The 25,260-nt window shown below is 33.2% G+C and overlaps 1 protein-coding gene across 1 annotated transcript; it reads left to right on the top strand.

The window, feature by feature from the left end:
* Positions 1–814: 814 nt before the first annotated feature.
* Positions 815–17,820, top strand: LOC140879597 (N-terminal acetyltransferase A complex auxiliary subunit NAA15). The gene is made up of 26 exons (XM_073283380.1): positions 815–954; positions 3,793–3,871; positions 5,226–5,308; positions 5,416–5,565; positions 7,255–7,370; positions 7,900–8,005; positions 8,989–9,060; positions 9,138–9,253; positions 10,280–10,412; positions 10,720–10,797; positions 10,883–10,936; positions 11,029–11,099; positions 11,598–11,652; positions 11,774–11,869; positions 13,588–13,716; positions 13,825–13,907; positions 14,002–14,232; positions 14,425–14,554; positions 14,634–14,738; positions 15,223–15,354; positions 15,619–15,675; positions 15,834–15,931; positions 16,011–16,069; positions 16,149–16,260; positions 16,344–16,444; positions 17,136–17,820. The coding sequence occupies exons 1-26, from the start codon at positions 904–906 to the stop codon at positions 17,345–17,347; spliced, it is 2,709 nt and encodes a 902-aa protein (XP_073139481.1). The 5' UTR covers positions 815–903; the 3' UTR covers positions 17,348–17,820.
* Positions 17,821–25,260: the final 7,440 nt, after the last annotated feature.

The raw sequence follows: 25,260 nt of genomic DNA, 5'->3' as shown, positions 1-25,260 counted from the left end.
TTAGAAACACGAAGTAAGTTTAATAAAAGAATGATAACGAGATAAAATAATAATATTTTTTTATAAACAAATTATTTAAGAATAATAAATTTAAAATAAAAAATTAATAAAATGAAAAATGTCTGAAAAATATTTTATAATTGGATCTTAATAAAAATTGTATATTATTATTTAATGCAAATTGTGCAGTGCATCTTAAAAATATTAGATTTTGGTTGAAAACTATATAGTCCTAAATTGAAAAGTAATATGCATGAATTTATCATTTTGGTTTAATATTTTGGTACTTTTAGATATTTAAATCTTGTTTATGAATGCATGTTTAATGGAAAAGTTGGAAACACAAAGTGAGTTTAATAAAATAATGATAGCAAAATAAAGTAATAGTATTTTTTTAGAAAACAATTAATTAATGATAATAAATTTAAAATAAAAATAAAAATTAATAAAACGAAAAATATTTGCTAAATATTTTATAATTGGATCTTAATAAAAATTGTGTATTGTGGGTTGAATAGATTTAAAAAGTATATTCTCAATATGTCAAATATGTATTTTTAATATTTCAAAGAGGTATTTAATGAAAAAAATCAAAATGTTTGCCAATAGCATGAGTAGTGCGTGCGCAACAATCATTCGTCTAAAGGGACGAATATACCAATTTTATAAAAAATCAAAATTAAAAATACCTATTAAAATTTTTGCACATGAAAAATGCATATTTTCAATATTGTTCATTTTCAATATTTCACGCTTATGAGATGCAAATATCTTCAAAAGGTAAAATAACAAAATTACCCTCGGTAGCTGTTGACTGGGGTGGTCTGTCTCAGAATCCTCACTGTTGCGTAGTAGGGTTGCGCCAGATAAACCCTCCTCTCATTTCTCTCCGGCGAACTTCCAATGGGGGCTTCACTTCCTCCTAAAGAGGCCAACCTCTTCAAACTCATCGTCGTAAATTTCCTATAATCTGATTTTTTTTAGGATTATCATGCATTTGATTGTGAATATTCCACCATCCGATATCGGTCTGTTCCTTGCATCTGGTGCTTGTCAATTTATTTTCTTCGTTTGATCAGGAAGCTATGATTTTGTCAATTTTTGTGCAATTTCCGGCTTATTCAAATTTCAGTCTTTGGTCATTACACATCGGTGCTGATTTTTCTTCTGCTTTAGAAAGTTGTTTTTGTGCGAAAGGCGTTCTTTATACTTGAAGGAAGAATAAATGGTCTGTTCTGAGATTCCTGAGGCTTATATCAGTAGCCATTGTTCTTTAGTTGTTTTATATATGCTGCATCCTTGAAATCAAGTAAATATTGCATTTTGAGGATATTAGTCTCGAGTAGACTGAATTGATCTTTATGATTTTAAAATATATAGAATGTTTTAGTCCCGTTGAAAGTATTTTAATTTTTTAGTCTGTTAAGATTTTTAGATTCTTGGAATTATTGTGAGTTTTCGTGTTTGGTTGAATATTTAACACCGTTCTATACTCAAGCAAAGTCAGCAGGGACTTGATATGAACAAAACTATAAGTAAGACGCATATAGTTAACAAAGTAAAAACAAACGTATAAATTGAGGAGATATATTAAATGTTCAAAGGTGTTGTAGCTCATCGACGTCCTCTCTTTTTCCACACCAAGAGGAACTCGTTAGAAGTTTTTATTCGTGAAGTACAGTTTACAATGACATCTCTGAGATTGTGTCATTGCAACTCCTGGCTCAGTTTGTGGTTTTGTAAACTGTTTTCCGTTGCACTAACAAGGGCACAAAAAGTCACAGCGACATGAATTCTTACAAAAATTATGACATAGAAAGACAAGGAAACAGCTGCATATATATACATAAATTATATATATATATATATATATTATATACATATATATATATATATATATATATATATATATGCAAATTATCACGAGATATATAAAAAAATTTAAGAAATATTAGTAATTTATTTATCAAATTTTAAAATTATACATATAGTCCAACAAATAATCATTTTATTAAAAAAATTAAAAGGTATAACTTTTTTCTCAGTTTGAAATTGAAAATATCATTCATAATCAATGTATATGCGATTTTTTTAAAAATAAAATAGTGATTTCATTTTCAACCTTGTACCCCAAATTTTCGAAAATTTTGATCAAAATCTCACCGTGTCCAAAATGTGTCGGACAATACGTGTTCAAAACATGTATGACACATTACACAACAATGTCCAAGCTGTATCCTGTTGTTCCATGTTTTCGCCCCTTTAGGTTTCGGACATCCCACATGGCTGAGCTTTGCTCCCTGTCATATCGGTGTTAGTGTGTATGATACAGCACAAGTCAATTGTTTTGAGCGTTTGTTCCCAATAGACTACTCTCAAGCTCCACCTTGCATCTGTGGGAGCGTTACATCCTTTTCAAGAATCCTATGATTGTAGAAGACTCTCGAATATTGGTCACTCAGCTGTATAACTCATTTCAATGTAAGAATGCATGCGATCTTAGAATAGAAAGCTTCTTCAATCGGCTGTGGGTGTGGATACTTAGATTAATCTTCAATATTTTTAACAAAAAGAAGTCTCTTTTTGAAAGCTCGAACGTGTATGAACTAGGGCCCTATCAGGTAGATTTGTTTGTTAATTTAGGCATCGTTTTTGGCTTGGAACACTTTTTTTCCTCCCATTTGCAGTCTGCCACTGAGTAGGATTCTGTTTTCCTAGTTTGAACAATCTCAATGTGTTAGTTGAGAACTGGGTGAATTTTTGTTTATTATTTGAAGGTGATGGTTGTATTTCTTCATTAATTTTTCTTTGGAGTTTGGTAGTGATGAGGTTAGTTAGTTTAATTTGGAAAAGATTCGCGAGATCCACTATTTCTGCCTTGATACGAAGTTCTTGATTTTTAGATTAATTGATTTGTTCAACTCCAACAATATTCAAACTAGACTATATTTATATCCAAGAGTTAAGGTAGTGTTTATTTTGTAATGGAAAGCTCAAATGTGCTTCCTAGAAGCAATCCTAAACACTACCTAAGTGAATTAGATTCTTGATCCAAATTAGCTCTGATGAGTCTTTACAGTAAACTGTATTGGCTAGTTATTCTCTCGACCATTTAGATATAAACAACCTGCTATTGCTGTATTCCAGTTCCAGCCAATTTTTCCTGCCAGCTGGCTGCAACAGCTCTCATAGATCATCTTTACTGAATTTGGTTCTAAGACTTGAATGAATATTACTGTGTTACTATACCCATATGTCAGTCTTAACAACTTGGTCTCTAAATAAACTTCTTAACCGGTTTCGCCATAATTTCAAAACGCCAAATATATATAAAAATCTAAATAAAGATCTTAGATGGTTCATCGCTTGAAATTTCAAACGACAATTGATGTAGTATACTAATAAAATTCTGGAACACGAGTGTCATTGATTTTGAATTCCTTACATGATCGAAAGGAAAAGGATTAAGGAAGATGGAATATATAAAACTGCGAGTTAAATTTATAGGAGTATGGTGGTAAACCTTCTGAGTGTTCCATATAATTTTGAATGGTTGGAGTATTAGTAACAGTGCATCAGCAACTGAGATGGTGGTGTTGATAAACTCTTTGCAAGAATCGTTTTCTACTAGGTGTCATATACGACGGATATCATTTGATCCTCAATTATGTGCAACTCGAATCAATTTAAATTTCTACAATATATCTTTTTAAGACATGTTTTGCTCTGATTCTCATGATTTTCCAACTAGCGTGACTTGATTGAGTCATAACCTTTAATTGATGTATGCAGAAATCTTATGAAACAAAACAGTATAAAAAGGGTTTAAAGGCGGCTGATGCAATTTTAAAGAAGTTCCCTGATCACGGAGGTATGTGTCAGTCACTGTGATGAAGGTTTAATCTTTATTTACTGGATGCCATCAATCACTTTCTTTTGCTTAAAAAATCCATGGAAATATGTTTTATCCGCTGTTTAGTTTTCCAATCAACTTCCCAAACCCATTTTATTATGGAGTTGAGTAGTTATTATTATTATTATTATTATTATTTAATTTTTATCTTGTGAAATTGTCTTATGATTTTGATAAATTCTATTAAAGTTATAGGGAAATTTGTAGAGGAACTTGGTGAACTTCTTTCAATTTCTAGCCAACTTAGGGTAAAAAATTAATTTTAATTCTACTTTAGAGTCCTAATCCATTCATCCTATTTTCTCCAATTGTTACACAGAGAAGTTAAGATGAAATTGGCTTCAAATTCATGCGCTTCTCTGCTCTTCACTTTTCATTGTGCTTATGAGTGTGTGGGAGGGTTAATGGTTCCAGGCAATTTTTTTTATCACCATCCTTCAGACAACTTACATGTTTCTTTTCGTTTAATTTTATTTTAGCATATGGATCAGGTATTTGCACAATGTATTTGCTATGGGAATATTTTTCTACCATTATTATATTCCAAAGCTTTTTTATTTCTTTGATTTTTCCCATATTGGGCAAAAATATATATGGCGAGAGTTGAGACCCGGTGATTCCCACTAGTATCTATAAACTCCTCAAGGTATTGAACTATGATGTAAACTTATTTCAAATTTTTTAGGACTTGGAAGATCACAAATTCGAAAGCATTCAATTTTCTTTGAATTCCATTTTTCGAGCATGTGATTTAGACATTTATACGGTTGGGGCAATTCTCCAGAGCTCTGTATAGCTCGTGGGTTACACCAGCAATGGTAGGATAATATGTAAAAAATGTAAACTGGATTGCATATTTCAAAATGTCCATTGATTTAGAAAATATTTGTCAATAATATATTGATTTGTTGTCCATATAAATTGCGATGGAAACTGAGGATGCATCGAGTGGGGAGCTTCTTGCATGTGTTGTATTTCTGATTTCACCTTGAACTTCTTTATTTTGTTGGGAAAGTAATGGTGTATCATGTCTACTATTGCTCTGATCCAATGGTCCCCATGTAAAAGAACCAAATATCTTCTTGGTTTCTTGAGCTACATGCTCTTTTCTTTGTGGCATTCATGATAGTTTTGATAATTTGCTCTGGACTTTATTTGTTCATGGGATGAGGGGTAATAGATAAGAGTCGGTAAGGTATTCCATCTGCTTATGCACGAAGCAGACTGTTGTGATTTTTGTCCATAGATGCTAGTTCTTCACTCTTGATACTCGTTTATGTTATTATCTTTTCTTGTTTTTTTGTTGTTGTAGAAACTCTATCAATGAAAGGTTTGACTTTGAATTGCATGGATCGCAAGTCAGAAGCATATGAACTTGTTAGACTTGGATTAAAGGTTAATTCATATTTACAGTTCCTTGACTTAAGTGTAAAGGCCATTTATGCTTTAACTGTGACTTATCTTTATGGTTTACATATGAAATCCACTTCTCATTTGTGCAGAATGACCTTAAGAGTCATGTTTGTTGGCATGTTTATGGTCTTTTGTATCGGTCGGACAGAGAATATAGGGAAGCAATTAAGAGTTACCGCAATGCGCTTAAAATTGATCCTGATAATATTGAAATACTTCGGGATCTCTCTCTTTTACAGGTATGCAACATTGTAAGCACTTTTATGTGATATTTTATTGAATTAAGCACTTTTATGTGATATTTTATTGAACGAGAAGTCTTGTTATGCTAGAAGCCAGAGATGTTATATATATTTTGAAATAAAATTGTCACGTTATTTGTTCTCAAATCAACTTTTTCCTCATCATCCCTCTGTGAGGGAATGTGCGATTTGCTCCCTTGCTGAAATTTAAATTAGGCCTGGTTGATGGAATGTTGAATAACCATGTTTTTATTTCCCGTGCTCTCTTTTTAGTCGGTGAAAAATTTGTACCAGGCTGGACATTTTAAACAGTGTAGAGACTTGATTAGTGACAGAATAGATCATAGGCTGGACATACAAACACTCGTAGTAATCAAAAGTGCAAGGCACATTAAAGCGCTCGGGTGTCTTGGGGGCTTAAAGCGCAAAGCGAAGCGCACACTTTACGAAAATGACGCACAATAAATAAATATTCTAAATAGATATAAATAATATCAGTTTATTTCAAAATATATGAAACATGAGGTATCAAATATTAAAATCATCATCATTTTCATATTTCAAGTATCAAATGTTAATAGGGGAGAGGGCTGAAGGCAGAGGTGATGAGGGGCTTAGGAAACACGATACTAGGGTTTCCTTTACTCTATTTTTTAATATATAGAGGAGCAATCACATAGAGGAGCAATCACACTTGTAATGGGTGATTTCTCCCGTGTCAGTTTTTTTTAACAAAAAAAACTGTTTCTCTATGAAGCACACTTAAATCGCACGCTTCATGGAAGCTGTGCGCTTCGTGTGCTTGACAACTATTAAAACAGTGTAGAGACTTCATTAGTGACAGAATAATAGATCATCAAAACAGATTAAGTAGATTTGTTTGAGCAACCATGTACATAGGAGACTGGTTGAGAAACTCAATTTCCATGTAAACTTAGTATAAACTTTTCTTTTCATAAGTGCCAATTGAAATGTTTGCCAGATGTCTGCAACATTGTCTCGCAATCTGTACTGTTGCTAGTAGATTTTTTGTTTATTTTTTAAAAATTTAAATTACGTGAGCCAAATATCTGGGTTGAAGTGAGACCATGGAGCTTAAATAACTTGTTTAGACTTTAGAGTTAACTTTGACAAAGGAACCTGGAAATTATTCAAAAAAGAGGGCATCAGTGCTGCTGTGGAGATTCTCATTCTTACATTTTCAATGGATACCAACAGTCACCATTCCTGTTTCGGCAGACGGGCCTCTTTCGCGTTCTCTCTGCAAAAACCCTACTTAATGTTGGCATGCAATGTATTCTTCTTGTGCTACCTATGTTACTTTGAGATGTGTTCTGTTATGTAATTACTAATTCATGCAATGTCTTGTAAGCTGTTGGACATGCAATGCATTTGTCCAAGGTTGTGAATCTGGTCTTCTTTCCACGCTAACAATTGATTACTTGTCCTGTGGATCTTTCTTCACTAGTAATTGTTCAAATGATTTCTCCAAAATTGACTAACAATGAGAAAAGAGATTAAATTGTTCATTGTTCTTTTGAGTTTGACTCTTGCCCATCTTACAATGTGTGAAAAGAATATGTTAAGACTTTCTGCTTTAACTTGTTAATAGGTTAGGGTTTTTCACTCTTTTTTAACAATGTGCCGCTAATATTGTGCCATGTTGTTTCCATTTTTGTTTTACAGGCACAAATGCGTGACTTATCTGGTTTTGTTGAGACGAGGCAACAATTGCTCACCTTGAAACCTAATCATAGAATGAACTGGATTGGATTTGCTGTTGCACATCACCTGAATTTCAAGTATGTTGAGGCTTCTTAACCTTCATGCATCTCTTTCTGTAAATTTTTTGAACACCTTGGAGGGGAGGATATATTATGTTGCCCTTGTCCTTAGAGCTCTATGGTTTCTTTAGCTGGTTTCTCCTCAGTCTTCTCCCCACCCCTTCAAAATATAAAAGAAAATTAGTAAATAATTTGCATAAATAAATAAAATAAAACTCTAACAAGTGTAAATCCATCTAAAGGAAAAATAAACTAAGTCTAACTGGTAATCCATTTGGAATCGGACATATTTGAAGCTATTTTTTAATTGATGGTTAGAATTCACAAGTCAATGACTGACAAATTGTTCACGATATGTGGTAACATATTATTGGACAAACTTCTTCTTTTTGGACGGAGTAGATTGATAGTTTATTCTGTAAGCTTTTATGCTGACTCGTAAATGTTGATATCTGAGTATAGTATACAAACTTGGAAATCTTGAAAGACTTATTAATTGTATTTGATTTCTCATTTTGTGATAGCAGTTACCTTTTTTAATTTCTAGTGCATTGAAGGCGGTTGATATTCTTGAAGCATATGAAGGGACTCTCGAGGATGACTATCCTCCTGATAATGAACGTTGTGAACATAGTGAAATGCTTTTATACAAGGTACTGGACATGATTAACTTTATATTACTGACTGGAAGCTACTTTTATATCTATAAATTGCTTGAAATATTTCTTCTACCTTTGTTACATTACGTGTAACGAATGTGGAACATATTGTTTTAGTATATAATTTCTGTACTTTGGAGCTGAGTTTGACATTTGCATGGCGTACAAGTGCTTGAAATATATGCACTTCTTTTGTTAGTGCCTGGAATTTGGTTGTTTTATTGTTATTATCACAGTGAGGCAATCTTTTATTGCTCTCCTCGAGAGTTGCACTTTAAAGTAATCATTAGGCGTAGAATTTGGTCTCTAATTATCTTTTTACCCGTTTAGATACTAGATATTATGCTCTAGACAAAGCAGGTTCCGGATCTAGTCTTTAATGAACTGCAATGCCTCTGGTTAGCGATGTTTAAAATTATACGGGGAGTGGGACAGATGTGTTTCCTCTGATTCTTGGGTTTTCTTCATCTTGCTTTGCAGTTGTGCATCTTTAAAATATAGAATTCTTCTGAAAAATATGCATCTGATTATTTTTATTTTTATTTTGATAAGAAACAATATTATATTAATTACGGGAAAACTATTAATTACAATAGGCGAACAAGAGATCCGCTAACAACAAAAGTCTAAGCATGACCCTACTAATATCAACAATAGACAAAAGCTCAATCTCTTAATAAATTTGAGATTGAGACATTCTCAAACTTTACGTGAGACCCAATCCAAGTAGATATTCGAATTTTGATATTTTCCCAGCACTCGTCAATCGACTCTTCAATGTTGTCGAAAATTCTTCTATTCCTCTCTAACCTCACGGACCAACATATGCCATGAACTACCACTATCCAAAAAATTCTGCCCTTCTTGCCATGTAGATGTCCAAGATCTGTAGTGAATAATTCTGTAGCGAATATGCATCTGATTATTACTTATCCATATATTCTCTAATCAAACAATGGAGATAATATTTGCTTCAGATTTCTGTGTTGGAAGAATGTGGGTTGGTTCAAAGGGCTCTTGAGGAGTTGCACAAGAAAGAATCCAAAATTGTAAGTGGTTGTAGAAAAGAATTGCACTGGATATGATCTTCTTGTTAGACATCTAATTTAGTAGTTCTGTACTGTAGATCGATAAATTATCTTACAAGGAGCAGCAGGTCTCTCTACTCGAAAAGCTTGGCCTCTTTAATGATGCAGAGGAGTTGTACATGGTGCTACTTTCTATGAATCCTGACAATTACAGGTATCGTATTATAATAATTTTCTCCTATCAGAAACACATCACTTTCAAAGGTTTTAGTCACTGCATTGGTTTGTTACATCCTTGTAAATTTGTAAAATATGGTGTTTTCAGTATGATCATTATAGGTTTTTATTTTTATCCGTTGATTTGGAGAATATTATTGTTTTAATATTACAGAAGAGAAATGTGGTAAAAGTTTAGTTTTATTTCTTGGTCTTTGGTTGGTCTTAAATGTCAAAGCTTGAGATAAAACAGCTTTTCCAACAACGGTTTTTCCAATGAGAGGTCTATGACACCTTACAAAAAAAACATGGCCTGCTCAATATGTTGTATTCCCAACTTATATGAAATGTGCAGTCAACTTTTAGAATCATGACATGGGCGATTTTACTGATCTCAATTCAATTGATCATGGTTTGTTACATCCTTATAAATTTATGAAATATGGTGTTTCAGTATGATCATTATTGGTTTTTATTTTGTTCTGTTGATTTGGAGAATATTATTGTTTTAATATTCAGACGATAAATGTTGTAAAAATTTTAGTTTTATTTCTTGTTATTTGGTTGGTCTTAAATGTCAAAGCTTGAGATAAACAGCTCTTTTCCAACAAAAGTTTTACCAATGAGAGGTTTATAACAGCTTACGTAAAACCATGGCCTGCTCAATATGTTGTATTCCCAATTTATATGAAATGTGCACTCAACTTTTAGAATCATGACATGGGAGATTCTACTTATCTCAATTCAATTGATGGGGATGGGAAATCGACTCAACTAGAAATCAGTATTAATATCAAAATAAATTGCATTTGATACAAGTAGAGACGTGGTTGTTGAGACTCAGCTCTTATTTGTTCAGTTTTAGGATTGATTTTTATTGAATAATCAATAATACAATCAATTTGAATGACCAGTCTTGTTTTTATTGAACATTTCAGTTCACCTGAGTGATTAGCTTTATCATCACATTTCTAGAAGTTTCCATATATATTCTTGTTGTACTTTTAATCTGTCATCTATTTAGGTACTATGAAGGCCTCCAAAGGTGTATGCGACTATATTCTGTTGATGGTCAGTATTCTTCTGATGAAATTTGTCAGTTGGAGGCCTTGTATGAATCTCTTAGCAAACAATATAAGAGGTCATCTGCTGTGAAGGTATCATACTGTTTTTTGGTCATCTGCTTCCTTGCAACTGCATCATCTCCCCTAAAAAGTTCTATGTGCATCATCATGCTGCTCATAATTAAGATTTAAGGTTGCAATTATTTCTTTGTAAATGTCTTCTAGTCATGCAGTTTTTGTAATTTAGTTTCGAGGAACTGTCTGTTGACGTTTTACTTTCCAAATTTGCAGCATTTTTTCCGAAGGAAAGGAAGTCTAGAATCTCGGGGAAATGTTTTAGGGCCTATGATATTTCTAGATTTTGTTTTAATCATTATTTTCTTGAATATCTATTGGACAGAGAATTCCACTTGATTTTCTAAGTGCTGAAAAATTTCGTGTAGCTGCTGGACATTACATTCGACCATTTCTGTCAAAGGTACCCTGCTCGGTTCTTAATTTTACTAAATTGTTGGCTAGTTTGGGAGATGTTCTACTCATATATATGTTTTTTTTTCTTGTAGGGCATTCCCTCTCTATTTTCTGATCTTTCTCCTCTTTATGATCACCCTGGAAAGGTCAGTGAATTCTTCTATATGAATGATTGATAATTGCATGGATGCATGTTATGATTGATGATTTTAAAACTTGCCATACAATTTTTATTCAGGCAGATATTTTGGAGAATTTATTTCTCGAGGTAGAGCACTCTATTAAGACAACAGGTGGATTTCCAGGGAGGTAATTTCTTATATGCTATTTCCTGATGTGGATGTTTGCAGAGGCGAGCTTTTTTTGTTCTTGCCTAATTCGCTTTTTGATTACTTGTTCTTGCCTGACTTTACGTTTATTTATACTAAATTAAATTTCGTGGTCCAATAATTCATGCATATTGTGTGGAGACTAACCAAGTTTCTCTTTCAAGTATTTTTTTCTCATTCTGAGGTACTATCCGAATTGTAGGTTATATTCAAATTCTAGAGCTTTTGTGAGATCAAACTATAGATGGAATTTATAGATGGAGTAAATTATATAAATTAATGCATACAGCATATTCCATGGAGATTAACAAACTGCATACAAGTTTGGATACTTTCAATTTTACTGTATTTTCAAACCGTTTTATGGTTCATATTTGCAAGTGACTAATGTCTCATTGACCTCAATCCCTTGGTTGGCTTATTAGTTTCTCCATTATTTGGAATATGTCATTTAAATTAAATATGATGGTATTTGCAGTGTTGATAAGGAGCCACCTCCAACACTTCTGTGGGCCTTCTTTTATTTGTCTCAGGTAAGCTGTTATTCTTTGAGGTCGTATGAGGTTTTCCCATCCCATAAGAGCTCTGCTGGATTTTGTCTTGAGTTTGTTAAAGAAGCTTTCTTTGTTTTGCGGATTTGCTTTCTTTGTCCAGCATTATGACAGACGCGGTCTATATGATATTGCTCTCAAAAAAATTGACGAGGCCATAGAACACACTCCAACTGTTATTGATTTGTACTTGGTGAAGGTAATTATATGTTTGTTAAACCATTTTATACTATTGTGCTGCTAGTGTTTTAGCGAATATTTGCTTCAATTTTTATTTCCTTGAAATCGTTTGAGAAAAATCAATTCCTCAACTGAGATTTGACTTTTGAGTGAGCATTGGAGATGTTTATGTTTCACAAAGACATCTTGTGTTATTTAATGTTTGTTAGTGGAGAATAATTTCCGATCGCCATTTTTGTTTGATATAGTCACCATATTTCCTTGGAAGTTAAAGTAAAGGTCCAGGACTGGAGAGAATCCCCATCACTCTCTCTCTTTGCTTTTATTTTTATTTTAGGTTGTGAAGTTTTTTTTGAGGAGGTTATTGCAAATATGCAATGAGTCTGACAGAACTAATGCTTCTCTTGTTGAAATAGATGTTCTGAAACAGCTAATCATACTATCATATGGGTGATACTATGTCAGCGCGTGAATAGATGAGGCATTTATGAGTGCAATTCGCATAAAAACTGCAATTTGTATATTGAATCCGATATCTGCTAAAAGAAAGCCAACAATAGTAGGGGTGTGAATCTTTATTATTTCTCTGATAATGTGGCGGATATTTAATGCATAATGCTCTTTGCTATTCCATTCCATATTTGTTTTGTGTTATCCTTATATGCATTCTGGATTTGGGCTCTCTCTCTCTCTCTCTCTCTCTCTCTCTCAGGTGGTGGTGTCAGAGAAATGATAAAATTCTAGGCTCCGTTTCGACAAGCACCTATAAAATATTTTTATAGAAGCGTTATTTACAAATTTTTTTTTTATAAATTTGTTTTAAAAGCTGTTTTAAAAAGAAATGTACGTTTGAACAACTATTTTATAAAAACAGTAGTTCAAACGTACATTTCTTTTTAAAACAACTTTTAAAACATTTTATAAATTTTTTTGTGTAAATAACGCTTCAATAAAAACATTTTATAGGTGCTCGGTTTTAAAGTTGAAAAGGTATTGGACAACAGTTTAAGAAAACAATTTTATAGTTAAAAATAATTAAGGGGGGTTTCAGACAACTGTTGTATAAAAACCTTTTAATTGTTGTTTAACCCACGTTCTTTAATTCTAAAAACATAAAAATACACATTTAAGTTCTTCTTTAAAAACTATACTTGGAGAACACTTTGTTAAAAATGTTTTGAAAAGCGTTTTACAAAAATCTTATCTAACACACACTTTAAGTTTATTTTCACTTATAAAACCCTAAAAACATTTTTGAAGTACTTGTCAAAACGGAGGCATGATATTATTTCTCAACAGTTTGCACAGCTATTTATGCACTTTACAAGGAAGAATCTAGGAAATACTATAACTATAATTTTGAGATTCCTAATCGTCTAATCCCTTAATCTATGTGAATCAAGGATACATGTTATCAATCTAAATATTTACCATTTAGAAAATCAATTTAATTATCTCAATCTCCGACAGGTAGTGTATAAGCTTCCAGAGTGTTTTGGCTTGAGTTTTTTGTGCAAACCTCTTTGACTGAGTAAATTGTGTTTTGGCCTATGGTTTGTTGTTTTTCACACATAATATATGGCATAGATTTCTATCTTGGTTTCAATGTGTTTATTTATTAAGCTCGAAGTCCTGTTTACTATATCTCAATTATTCTTGGTTGAAAAGCTATTAATATCTATTTGGAGATGACATGGTTGCTGTAGCTAATATATTTTTGTGGTTTTATTATCACAGAGCCGGACTCTAAAGCATGCTGGTGACCTGGCAGCAGCGGCTGCATTGGCTGATGAAGCAAGATGCATGGATCTTGCGGATCGCTATGTCAATAGTCAGTGCGTTAAGCGTATGCTACAATCGGATCAGGTTCAATGTCATTATGTTCCTCCTTTACTTGGCCTTTAGATAATTCTTTGTTACATTAGTGCAAGTTTTCCCTTTCATTATGCCCTTAACCTGGAAGTTTTGTTCTAGGTTGTCTTGGCAGAAAAGACGGCTGTCTTGTTCACTAAAGATGGAGAACAGCACAATAACCTTTATGATATGCAGTGCATGTGGTATGTCTTTTTTTTTATTTATCAAGCTTCTAAATTTTTTACTTTTAGTAAACAAACATATGCATAAACTGTTATTTTACCCATTATTTTTAAGGTATGAGCTAGCATCTGGAGAAAGCTATCTACGCCAAGGGGACCTCGGCAGGGCTTTGAAGAAATTCTTGTCTGTGGAAAAGCATTATGCTGACATTACCGAGGACCAATTTGACTTCCATGCATATTGTTTAAGAAAAATGACTCTCCGAACTTACGTGGAAATGCTGAAATTTCAAGATCGTCTTCACTCGTATCCTTATTTTCATAAAGCAGCTGCTGGAGCCATCAAGTACTCTTTCTATATTTCTCTGCTGATATATTTTCTGGGCTTTCATCTTCTTCTCAATAATGTTTCTTGTAACATGGGATCCTATTGACTGAAGTACGGCTCATATTGCCATCATGCCCAGTGATTAACCAGTGTATATTTGGTTTCTTCTTTTCCTACCTTTTTGAGTCTGACATTTATAATCATTTGCAGATGCTACTTAAAGCTGTATGATTCTCCTTCAAAGTCATCTGCAGAAGATGAGGAGATATCAAAGTTACCAACTTCCCAGAAGAAGAAGTTAAGGCAAAAGCAGAGAAAAGCTGAAGCCCGAGCTAAGAAAGTGATAAGCTTTCCAGCCTTAGCTTCCCTGAAAGAAGTAGTTTAACATAGTTTCTGAGTCAATGATTGCATTGTTGCAGGAAGCAGAAGTTAAGGAAGGATCAAATGCCCCTACTGTTTCAAAATCTGGAAAACGCCATGCAAAATCAGTAGATACCGATCCACATGGAGAGAAGTTATTGCAGGTATTTTTTATGTTTTCATGGGACTATATGTTATTGTTAAAATTTCTTTTAGCAAGATATCTACCCCGACGCCTTAAAACTTTTTTAATCAATGTAGTTCCTAATTAAATTAAATTATTAAAATGTTTGTATTTTAAATTTTAGGTAAATTTGTTTCATTAAATTTGAATTGTTGTGTTTGAATGATGATAAATTATATTTAAACAAGGAAATTTAGGTAATGCACATTATTTTGGATATTTAAAGAAGTTGGATTTGTGAAGTCTTCGCATTGTTGTGGAAAAACAAATACACCTATTTCTTTTTATCATTTGTTTATTTGTTATCCAAGTGGGAGAGATGAGGCTAATTTTAGTACCATTTTTATGCACTAAGCTAGCTTTTATCCACCACCCGTCACAGTTAATACATAGTAGTAGCTTGTTGAAAATACTGACTTGACGAAAATGATGTGGAGCTATAATACTTGAATCTATACTTGTAGGTTGAAGATCCCTTGATGGAAGCTACAAAGTATTTGAAACTACTTCAGAAACACTCTTCTAATTCCTTGGAGACACACCTGCTCTCCTTTGAAGTTTATATGAGAAAGCAGAAAATTTTACTTGCATTGCAGGTGAAGTTTTCGCAACATAGTTTTGCAGCAGACTTTTTCTAAAATTCTCCTGGCAGCCATTATTTACCTTTTTTCATAATTGTCTGGCGGAAATTGTACCTTGCGTGCATCATGATGGGTGTTGCTTATTTTATAAAAAAATATATTTTCCTTCCTCTATGTAACCTAACACTGGGCTCCCTAAGTCTCCGGATTATGTTCCTCTGATGCTTCGTCTTTTTTTCATTTGGGAAGTGATGGAAACCATCTCATTATTTACCACAGGCAGTAAAGCATATGCAGCGTTTGGATGCCGATGACCCAGACACACATCGATGCCTGGTATGGTAGATATCTATTGGGATCATTTTCACCAATATAATGCATTCACATGAAGACATTTTTATCTGATGGGCCATTGTGTTTTTGCTAGATTTTGTTTGATTAACTTTCTTATGATTCCAGATTGAATGATTTGCTGTACTTGATGCTTTTTGCAGATAAAATTCTTCCATAAAGTGGAAACCATACCAGCTCCTGTAACTGATACCGAAAAACTTGTGTGTGGTGTTTTAGAAGCTGAGCGTCCTTTATTTAGGTACTTTATTGTGTCTACTTTTTCATTTGTTGGGTGAATCTCTGCTACCCGATTCTTTTCACTGTTAATTGTTTTGCAGTCAGTTACATGGAAAATCTCTTGTTGAGGCAAACACCCTTTTCCTCGAGGCACATAAAGGTCATAATTTACCAAATTTGAATATTGATTATTACATTAATTTGTCCATATTATTACATTTTTCGTTTATTTTTGACAGATTCATTGAGGCACAGAGCTGCTGTAGCAGAAATGATTTTTGTTACGGAGCCAAACAAGAAGGATGAGGCTGTTAACTTGATAGAAGAATCGACTAACAACCTAGTTTCACTGTATGTCTCTTCAATAAAATATATTTTAAACCATCAATCCACGATTTCCTGCATGATTGAGTAGCATTTTTTCTCTCTCTCAGAAATGGAGCACTTGGGTCTATAAAAAACTGGAGACTAAAGGACTGCATTGGAGTCCACACATTACTAGAGTCTACTCTTAATGACCATAGTGCTGCATCAAGTAAGTCATTATTGAATCTATGGTTTCTGTAGATTATAGCCTTACAGTTTCTGTTCTTCAATCGTAACACAAGGAGCATCAGAGGCCTAGAGTAATATTGTTGATATCTCAGCATGGACTGCATCACACTTTTAGCTGTGTAGAGTCCCTTTACATTTTGACTGTAGTCTTCTGGGTTTTTTTAAATTTTATCTCGTCTCCACGTGGTGAAAATTTGCTTCAACACGTTTGCTCAATGATACATCCTGTAGTTGTTGAAATTTGATATGTTATCAGTGTGAGACTGAAATTAGGAACTCATTCAGTAGATCTATGTACCCGATTCAGATTTTAGGTCCTGAACCTGTTTTAGGTCACGAGCAAGGACGCAAATATGCACGACAACTTGAACTTGTACTAGCTAAATAAGGTTGAGGTTTATATTTTCACAAGAATCTGTAGATTGACTTCTCTAGTCTCCGATCTCAGAAATGGAAGTGGGACAAGACTGGGACAATTTATTCAAGATATGCTTCCTATGTGATTGTGTTGCTGGTGACGTTCAAATTTGAGCTATTCAAAAGTATCTTAATGATGGTAGAAGTAGTAAAATTATAATTATAACAGCACAAACGAATGGAAGTCTCTCTTAATTTTACCACAAGAAGAAAAATCTTGCCTGCACGTGACTTCATTTGTTTATGCTTTGTAGGATGGAAGGCCCGATGTGCCGAGTATTTCCCATACTCCTCGTACTTTGAGGGCAAACACAGCTCTGTTACCTCCAATTCAGCTAACCACCAATTGCAGGTAACAACCGAAAATGGCGGTGGCATTTCGGTTGTTAACCAGCGTGCATTCCCAGTTGCATCAAACGGAAATGTAGAGAAACTGGAGGCATTAAAAAATCTTGTCATTCAATAGTGTCTACTTGGATCTTAGACATGGCTGCTTCGCCTTGGAAAAAACGGTTATCAAGCTACGATGTTCAAGTGAAGATTGTCGGCTCAGCTTAGAAATATGACCATGCAAGAGAGGAGAAACTTCTGCAATATTGGCTCGGAAGTTTCATCAACCCGGATTTCACCGTACTCTGGCATGCGCTGTATACATATACTATACGCTCCTTCTGTTTTGGGAGTTGGTTTGTATTATCTTGTCTTCTTCTCGATTACTGGATCTAGAGAGGCTCGTGTTTGGCTCGTGATTTCGAGGCAAATTTGCAAGAATTCTTTTCGGATACTCTGCATATAAACCTGCATCATGTCAATAGGTATTAAACCTCAAAAAAATGTATTGCTTGTTAAATCATCCACATTTTTTCCATGTATAAGTTTCTTTCAGTTACGGAATTTTGTTAGAATACGGACCAAGAAATAAATTTTCAGAAGGGTTATTTTTTTAATTTTTCAGCAATTGTTAATTTATCCTTGAATACTTGCTTTTACCGACGTCATAAATATGAATATCCGTGATTCACTTGTCAGAAACCTCACCAACTAAAAGGTCTGGTCTAGCTCAAACTTATTTATTGGACTTTGGTTTAAATCGAACTTCTTATGGCCAATCTCTTATCCAAAACTTTGTAAATATAGTTTTTGAGACAAATGTAAAATGTCCTCATCACCATCTTTATACAAACAACGTATAAGATGCCTAATGCATATATTTCAATTTAAGAGAATTATTTTGCTATATAACAAGAGTAACACTCTTGTTAGACGATTTCATTCGAGACGAGTCAACTCTACCCATATTTATAATAATAAGTAATATTTTTCACATAAAATGTAATACGTTTTAATGGATAACCCATATAAGAGATCACTTCTCTCCGACCACTAAAATCCGGTGTCGTGTTTTAGTGGTGCAAAAAATCAAAAAGAAAGACAACTAAGGGTTTTAGTGGTCGGGGACGAAGTGGGCAGGAATTTGTTGGGCAACTGAAAATTTATATATATATATATAAATTTTAGCTATCTAACCAATGATGTTCAACTCGTCCCCGACCACTAAAATCCGGTACCATGTATCGGGTTTTAGTGGTCGAAGACGAGGTGGGCAGATCAAGTCAACTAACTTATTGTACCGGTCAACTCACTTATTGTACATTGTGGGCACGGAGTTGAGCATAGTTATTGGGCAGCATAATAAAACTCTATATATATATATATATATATATATATATATATATATGGAAAACTATAAAATCTTAAAGATATAGTTAAATATGCAAGCACGCAGGATAATAATATTTTTTGAGAGAGCAATGCTACATGTACAACCAAATTTGTATAATAATTTTTACACTACAAAAAATTCAATAAAACATTTTAATTTATCAAATCTCACGATACATTAAATGCAAAATCTCACGATATCATATCAAAATCTCACGAGATAATAGCAAAATATCACGATATAATTGTTGTAAATATCGTTGTACGATATATTGGTTGTACCTCTGACATTATTATTTTTGAGATGCCTGCAATACTAGACCATATTGTGAAATCTTTATTAGACTACGACGCGGACAAAAAATTATATGGGTATTTTATATTTCTATCATTATTTCGGCTAAATATTCCAAATTCCATATAAAAGTTTTAGAAATATATATAGCGAGTAAGATATCATTTTCGATACCGTTGAAGGTCTTAAATTTCGATTGAATTTTTTTTTAGAAAAAAAAATGAAATTTAAAGTAGATAATGACATTTGATTATCTAAAAAAAAAAAAACAAAATGAGATTTGAGGTTGAAATAGGAAGTGGGACGAGATGAGTTGTAATTTGGGATGGTTTCCCTTGCACATGTATATGGGGTCTCTCTATTATATTCGCCGTACATTTCTTGCCTTTATTTCCCAAGAGACCTTAGGGAGCTGCTAATCTTTATTTGGTTACATTTATTTATTATTTATTGTTATTTATTTGTTTCACGATATTTTTATTTTAAATTTTGTTTTTGTTCATATAATTATTGATTGCCCCATGCCACATTACTGTCCTTAATTGTCCTATGTTGGATTCATCTCGATTTATTTATTTATTTTCAGCATCATCCGATTTATTTAAAACACGAAAACATGATGTATTCGATTAAAATATATACACTGATGTCATATACACTTCAACATGATGTATTCGATTTTTATCCATCCGTTTGGTGTGATGGATAACACATTGATTGATTAATAATCATTGATTTGTCCAATGCTTGGCTCAAATTCTTTCAAGGATTAGTGTCATGCATAATTGTCTAATCCATGTATATTGATTTAAAATTCTTATATTATTAATTCATCATCATCCAATCCATGAACCAAACAGTGTTACTGTATGAAATTTGGATTATTATATGGACTAAAAATGTTATACACTTCAATTTTTATCACATAAAATAGCATATGATCGACAAAAATTAGAATATAAATATTATCGGTCTAAAATTTCTGGATGTGACCTAAAGTTAAAATAAAATAATGAATATATAAGAAAAAACCAAACGTATTTGGGAGAAGATATTGAAAATAGTTTTAATTTTTGTATATAAAATAAAAAAAACACATGGAAACATTTCCCTAATGATGGCTAAAATAATTGAATAACGGAATTTTGTTTAAAAAATTTAGAGTCAGAGAAAATTAGTTTTCGATTTTAACGATCCCACCAGATTGGAGAATATTCCTGGGACTACTGTCAATATTGAAATGTCCAAATCCGAAATATATAACATTATTGAAAATTATCGGATGGATAGCCCAGGTCCCAAACCAATGAATGAGACTTCGAAGTCGAAATCAAATAGTTATTGCTACATCTCTTTTTTTTTTTTTTTTTTTTTTTAAATAATAAATTTAAATTCTAATTCAGCAGTAGATATCTTGCTATCATTATGTAATTTCTATGAAACGGGTTTTTCTTTTAAAAAAAAAAAAAAATTCATGAGATGAATCTACATTTAATGCGAAAAGTACTAATTCGATCCACAATCACAATAAAAGTTAGTATTTTTTCCAGATTCCAGATTTTAATTATTTTCGTTTAAAAGTAATTCAATACTTGATTAAAAAACGAATCAATCTCTAATATTCAATGAAAAAGAATTCACTAATTTCCCCAAAATTTTGTTATCAATTATTACACCCTAGAATATAAAATTAACAATTTTTTTTTTTAAAAAAAGACTTAGATCTTTAGTAATTACCTAAAAATCAAATGACCTCGAGCACAAGATAAATTATATGGTGCAACGATCCTCATCACAGATCTAACTATTCAGATTTAGCCAAATATATGGGATTCATGATGACCCCATATGAAAAAAAAAAAATGAATTCGACCCAAAATAATATTTACAATAAAAATAATATTTTGAACATAAAATGTAATATTATTTTTATGGATAACTCAAATAGAAAATCAAAATTGATTTGTAAGACATTTTACAAATTTTTTTGTATATTTAATTTGTCGCAAAGTCTGTCCCACACATATTATTGATCCCTTGAATAAATAACACAAAGATTACATGTATATGGTGTTGAAAGATTAATTAATCTATGAATGGGCGAGACCCATAATTGTTCCTAACTAATGGACCAGATTTGGACTTTAATTATATTGGCATCTCGGAGCACGCAATGCGTGCTCGTACAACTATAATTTTGTTTTTAATTTATTTTTGTTTTATAAATATTTGTAATTAAATTATAAAATAAAAAGATTTGTAAAAAAAGGGTAAATAAAAATTTGAAAAACAAAAAAAACTAATTAAGCATATTATTGACATATTAAAAAAGTCTCACCAAATTAGTTACTATTCACATATCTCTCTTAATTGTACTAGTATTTCGCTGCACGTAGACCTGGTCAAGGGCCGGGTTGGGTCTGGAACCGGCCCGTGGTCAATGGGCCGGTTAACCGGGTCAACGGGCCCAACCCGAAACCGGGACCGGACCGGCCACTAGGCGGTCCGGTCCCGGTTTTCCATTTGGAAAACCGTCAACCCGACGGGTTGGACCCACCGGGTTGGAACCGTCCAACCCGGCGGGTTGGACACGTGGCGCCCATTGGGGCGCCCAGATCCAACGGCCACTAGCAAGTGGCCGATGGATCTCTCTCAACGGCCACGATTTTGTGGCCGTTGAGATCAACTGCCACGATTTCGTGGCCGTTGAAAACCCGGTCGACCCGACGGGTCGGCCCGCCGGGTCTGCCGGTGTTTTTTTCTTTTTTTTTTAAAAAAAAACCTACTTTTTTTTTTTATAAATACCCCCAACCTCCTTTCATTTTGTTTACACAATTCTCTCTATTCTCAATTCCTTTTAATTTCTTGAATTATCAAAAATATCAAGTTTCGATAATTCGATTATTGGTTTATTGTCAATTGTTGATTTATTTCCATATTTATACAATTACAAATGTTCGGAGCGGGATCAAGTCGTAGGGGTGACAAAGGAAAAGGAAAGGAAAAGAACATCATACCACCCGAGGTCGAGTATCCTCAATTCAATGTCGATGACTTTGATCTTGAATATTCCGATGATGAAATTCAAGAAATTCGACAAGAGGCGCAACAAAGACAACAAGTTGAACAACCACCACCACCACGTCATCATGCAAGTCAAGAAAGTATGAACGATCCGGCGGCCTCTCAAAGACAAACTCGAGCGGTGCCTCGCCCGACATCCGATATCTTCACCAAACATTTCGACAAGGTGACGCTTCCCTCCGGTGATTTGCAAGCCAAATGCAAATATTGTTCAAAATGTTACAAATTTAAACAAGGAGGTGGTTATGGAACTTTGACGCGGCATATTGAGAAAAATCATCCGGTGGAAATTGGGATTGATCGTGCTCAAACTCAAATTTCGGCATTCTCTTCTCAATCGGATAATGAATCTCAACTATTTAAACATAACGAGCTAGATTTAGAGAAGAAACGGCTAAATTTTGTGCGGTTGAACAGCTTTCTTTTAGTTTTAGCGATAAATTATCTTTTCAAAATTGGCTTTCTACAAGTGCAAATCCTTCTATTAGACGTATTCCAAAAAATAGTCTCAAACGCATAATGAAAAAGTTAGTCGTTGATCAAAAGAAAGAATTAATTAAGGAATTTTATAGTTTGAATAATAAAGTTTCTTTGTGTTCCGATATTTGGAGTGATCATTGGCAAAGTTGTTCATATATGGGTATTACATGTCATTGGATTGATAATAATTAGAACATTCAAAAAAGGTTGCTTGCATATAGATGTTTCAACGAATCACACACGACACAAAATATTTCGCAACTTATATTTGTTATTTTAGAAGAATATGGTCTAACTACCAAAGTTTTTTCAATGTCTTTTGATAATACTAGTGCAAATACTTCTAGTATTAGTGAGCTTATTGAAATATGTAAACCATCACTAGGTGGCAAATTTTTTCATATTAGATGCACATGTCATATCTATTAAATTTGTGTGTTCAAGATGGGCTAAAGAGTTTAGGCATACATATTCAACCAATTAGGAACGCTATTCATTATTTATGACGCATCCTCAAGTTATGAAGCAATGGAAAAAATTTTGTAGAGTAAATGGTATGAAGCCTAAGCGGTTTGCATGAGATGTTCCAACTCGTTGGAATTCAACATATAAATTGTTATTATCCTCTTTTGAATATAAAGATTTATTATGTACATTTTTTCATCAATTTGTTCAAGCTTGTGATATTTATTTGTTTTCAAATCAATGGAACATATGCACTAGTATTTGTGAAATTTTAAAAGTTTTTAATAATGCTAGTGACCAATTATCCGGTGTTTATTACCCTACTTCACATTTAGTTTTAACACATTGTTGCAACATTGCTTGTATTTTTCATGAACATGTTAAATCTAATGATAGTACTTTATCTCAATGTATTCTTGTCATGAAAGCAAAATGAGAAAAATATTTTTTGCTCATTCCTGAAATTTTTTTATGTGCTTTTGTTTTAGATCCTAGACTTAAATTAGATGGCTTAAACGACATGTTAACATTATATTATGAATTTTTGGAGCCTATTGCGGAAACGATTCCTTCTATCTCATTGATTTTGTTTAATATTAAAACTCATTTACTTGATATTTATAATGAATATAACATCAAATATGGTGGACAAATTGTTTCACATGAAACACAATCCACTGCAACTAGTAATGTTACTTCTAAACTTACTAAAGCACAACTTTTATTAAGGGAACGGACGAAACGTCCACGAGGATCCTCAAGTTCCAGTCAGGAAGTTGAGAATTATTTTACCTATGCTTTTGATTTTAGTGATACAGATGAGGAAAATTTCGACATTTTGAGATGGTGGTCGCAAAAAACACAAATATATCCAATTTTGGCTATAATGGCAAAAGCAATTCTAGCTTGTTCGGTTTCAACAGTTGCAGTGGAGCAAGCATTTAGTATTGGAGGAAATACATTGGACGAGAGACGTTCTAGCTTAATGCCGGAAAATTTGGAAGCCCAATGTTTGCTCAATGATTGGTCAAAAGTCGCTACTCGAACACAACATATTCAAAGTAATGAAGAAGACCAAGATAATACCGAAAGAACATCCGAAACTACGACGGGAGGAAATGCGAGTGAAGTAGAATAAAATGTAATAGATTTGTAATATAGGTCATAAGATGTTGAAATTTTAATATATTGTTTATTTAATAAATGTAATAGATTTTTATTATGGAGATATGAAATATTTAATTGAGATTATTTAAAAAATATGTCTTATTAAAAATTTGTTTAAAAATTAAAAAAAATTGAAGTTGCTCACTTGCCCGGTTGCCCCTTTGGGCTTTGAATTTAATTTAAAGGTTAAGCGCCCCAACACTGATTTTGAAGCGCTGGGGCGCTGCCCCTTCGAATTAAATTCGAAGGGGCAGCGCCCCAGCGCTTCAAAATCAGCGCTGGGGCGCTGCAATTTTTTTTTAAAAAAAATGCACGGGTTGGCCCGGACCCTGAACCGGCGGTTAACCGGACCCGGACCCGGACCGGAACCGCCGGTTCACCAACCCGGATCGGAACCGGCCATGGGCGGGCCGGTTAAAGGTTGGCTAAATGCCGGCCCGGACCCGGACCTGGCCCGTGGCCAAGTCTAGCTGCACGCGTTGCGTGTTTGTACATTTCGTTTTTTTAACGAATAAAATAAATAATAGATTGTAAAATTAAAAAAATAATAAAAATATAACGTTTTCCTAAACAATTATTCACAAAAAATATATATATCTTATAAAGTGAGTGTCATTTTTGTAAATAAAATAATATCAAAGGGCACAAAGTGAGCTTTTAATGTCTAGAAAAGAGAAAACCGTATAAAATGACCACTTTGCCCAATAAGTTTGGTTTTATTGAAAATTATGTTAGGAGATAATGGTAATTTCAAATCAAGGTTCACCAATTAATTGAAAGTTTGTTAATTAGATGATTTTTACTTTAATAATATAGTAAGATATATATGTTCAATTAGAAAGTGTCGATGCTATCCCATTAAGGTAATGCCTAATGGGATATCCAACAGACATATTTTATGCAAGTCCGTTAGATCTACCCACATGTCAGCATCGACACTTCCGTTCAATTATATATATGTTCTAATTTCGAGGCCCTAAATCATATCCGGTAGAGAAAATCGTTCTAAAATAAAAGTAAGTTAGATCCTATTTATACAGATATTGTATTCATATACATCTAACGATTGATATTTAATTATTTTATCAATAAATATTTATTTTTTAGTGGACCATACGTGTATTGATATAGGTATTACTCGAGCACCGACAGCCATTCATCCCTTT

The sequence above is a fragment of the Henckelia pumila genome, chromosome 2 (assembly GCF_033568475.1).
Source record: "Henckelia pumila isolate YLH828 chromosome 2, ASM3356847v2, whole genome shotgun sequence".
NCBI lineage: Eukaryota > Viridiplantae > Streptophyta > Magnoliopsida > Lamiales > Gesneriaceae > Henckelia > Henckelia pumila.
The sequence above is the reverse complement of the archived record's forward strand: the minus strand, read 5'-3'. Positions and strand labels throughout refer to the sequence as shown.

Excerpts from the sequence above, each read along its gene's own strand:
- LOC140879597 (XM_073283380.1), top strand. The coding sequence starts at position 904 with ATGGGGGCTTCACTTCCTCCTAAAGAGGCCAACCTCTTCAAACTCATC. Across the intron at positions 14,233-14,424 it reads GCAGCTGCTGGAGCCATCAA|ATGCTACTTAAAGCTGTATG; the intron begins GTACTCTTTCTA and ends AATCATTTGCAG. Across the intron at positions 15,932-16,010 it reads GCTGAGCGTCCTTTATTTAG|TCAGTTACATGGAAAATCTC; the intron begins GTACTTTATTGT and ends ATTGTTTTGCAG.